Source organism: Alosa alosa, chromosome 13, assembly GCF_017589495.1.
Source record: "Alosa alosa isolate M-15738 ecotype Scorff River chromosome 13, AALO_Geno_1.1, whole genome shotgun sequence".
In the NCBI taxonomy this organism is placed as follows: Eukaryota; Metazoa; Chordata; class Actinopteri; order Clupeiformes; family Clupeidae; genus Alosa; species Alosa alosa.
In genome coordinates, this window is record NC_063201.1 from 31,433,497 (window position 1) to 31,435,199 (window position 1,703).

Below are 1,703 nucleotides of genomic sequence, written 5' to 3' on the forward strand. Positions count from 1 at the left end.
CGACGGTGTGTGTGCGGCTGTCCTGAGGGTGGTCGCCCGCCTACTGGATCTGAGTTTCCTGCCCAGCGACACACTTCTGCACTTCCTGTCTGACTGCTGTCTGAGCATGCTCAGTCTACTCCTGCAGCTGGAACACAGTGCACACAAAAGGTACACTCCCCACACACACACACACACACACACACACACAGTTTGCCAAATGCCTCCGTAAAAGCTTTGATGTAGCTTGAAGCAAGTGACTTATGCTTGCGTGTATTGTTGCTGATTGACATGTAAAATTGACCAGTTCATCAAAGAAAATCAGCAGCAGGTCAGTCCTGCATTTTGACTTTTCAGTTTGAATGGAGGCATCAAACCAGCAGGCACAGTGTGTTTGGGTGACCGTAAGCCTTGTGTCATTGTTGTCTGTGTCATTGTTGTCTGTGTCATTGTTGTCAGTGTCATTGTTGTCAGTGTCATTGTTTGGAACACTGTTTGTGTCTGGGGGCGGGCCTGGCTGGGTGAAAGTGCTCTGATTGGCCGGGGCAGGTGTAACTCTGGGCACTGCTGTGTGCTGATAGGGAGGCGGTGTGGGGGGCGTGCCTGGCGGCGCTGAGCAGCGTGCCCCGGCTGCTGCGGCTCCTGCTGCAGTCGCTGCGCGTGTGCGACATGTGCGAGGAGGAGTTCCCACAGCTGGCGCAGATCCTCTCGCTCCTCATGCAGCACACACACCTGCGCAACCACATGGTCACCAACGCCTCTCTGCTGCAGCACATCATCCAGGAGCTCACGGTAAACACACAGACACAGACACCATATGAAAAGGTTTGTTTCAGTAGAGATGCTATTGATACCAGTTTTGCCAAATGTTGTGCTGTGTGTGTGCTTTGCAGCGGTACTGTGGAGGGGAGTCTCGTGAACAGTGGCTGACCGACCTGCTGTACTGCTACAGTGTCACACTGTCTGGTCACCGTGGTAACCTCTACTAAACCCCTCCAACCTCAGCAGAAGCCCTGCCCCCATCATGACTTCTTCTCTTCTCCTCCCCATCCCCCATACACCTTGGTCTCCTTCACACTTGGTGTTTTTTCTTTGTTTTGTTTTGATACTTATTTCTTTTTTTTAAAAAAGGAAAAGTTTTTTTTTAACAAAATAAATGAATAAAAAAATGAATGAACTGTGACCAAGTTATGTTCCAAAGAGTTTAAAGTATCATCATTTAGGTATTTAAACTATGTTTTGATTAAAACACCATACATTGCACTTAACTTTTCATTTAAATAGTTAGGTCGGGTCGAGCTCTTAATTAATTTCTGATTGGGGAAGAGGCATCTCAGAGTGGGGTATTACAGGACCTCCCCACTTGGACTGTTTAGCACTGTCTGCCACGATCACTCTGATGGGAATGTCCCATTCACTCAGAACAAGAGAGCATCGATTTCATAACGTCACATTTGACAGGAATTGCGAAAATGGAACAGGATGAATGTTACATTTAGCATGAGACATATAGACAAGCAAGTAGCTATAGAGCTGTAGCAGTTCCGTCTGAACCACAGCCATGGGTATGTCCTTACCAAGCCCACTCTCACTCATGCCATATTGCTTAACTACATGCGTTGGAATCATGTACTTGTTCATCTGTCCCAAGCACCAGGATATTTACATGATCAATTCTGTCCTGTATATTCTGCCTAGCTGTCATATCTAGTAAACATCTTAGA

General features: G+C 47.2%; 1 protein-coding gene across 1 annotated transcript in view; it reads left to right on the forward strand.

Moving 5' to 3' along the window:
- Nucleotides 1-1,118, forward strand: part of tex10 (testis expressed 10) — a gene marked incomplete in the record, with an annotated part of 12,269 nt that extends 11,151 nt beyond the window's left edge. Inside the window, 3 exon segments of the mRNA XM_048261988.1 lie at nt 1-150; nt 561-771; nt 873-1,118. Coding sequence (XP_048117945.1) covers nt 1-150; nt 561-771; nt 873-968 — 457 coding nt within the window.
- Nucleotides 1,119-1,703: the final 585 nt, after the last annotated feature.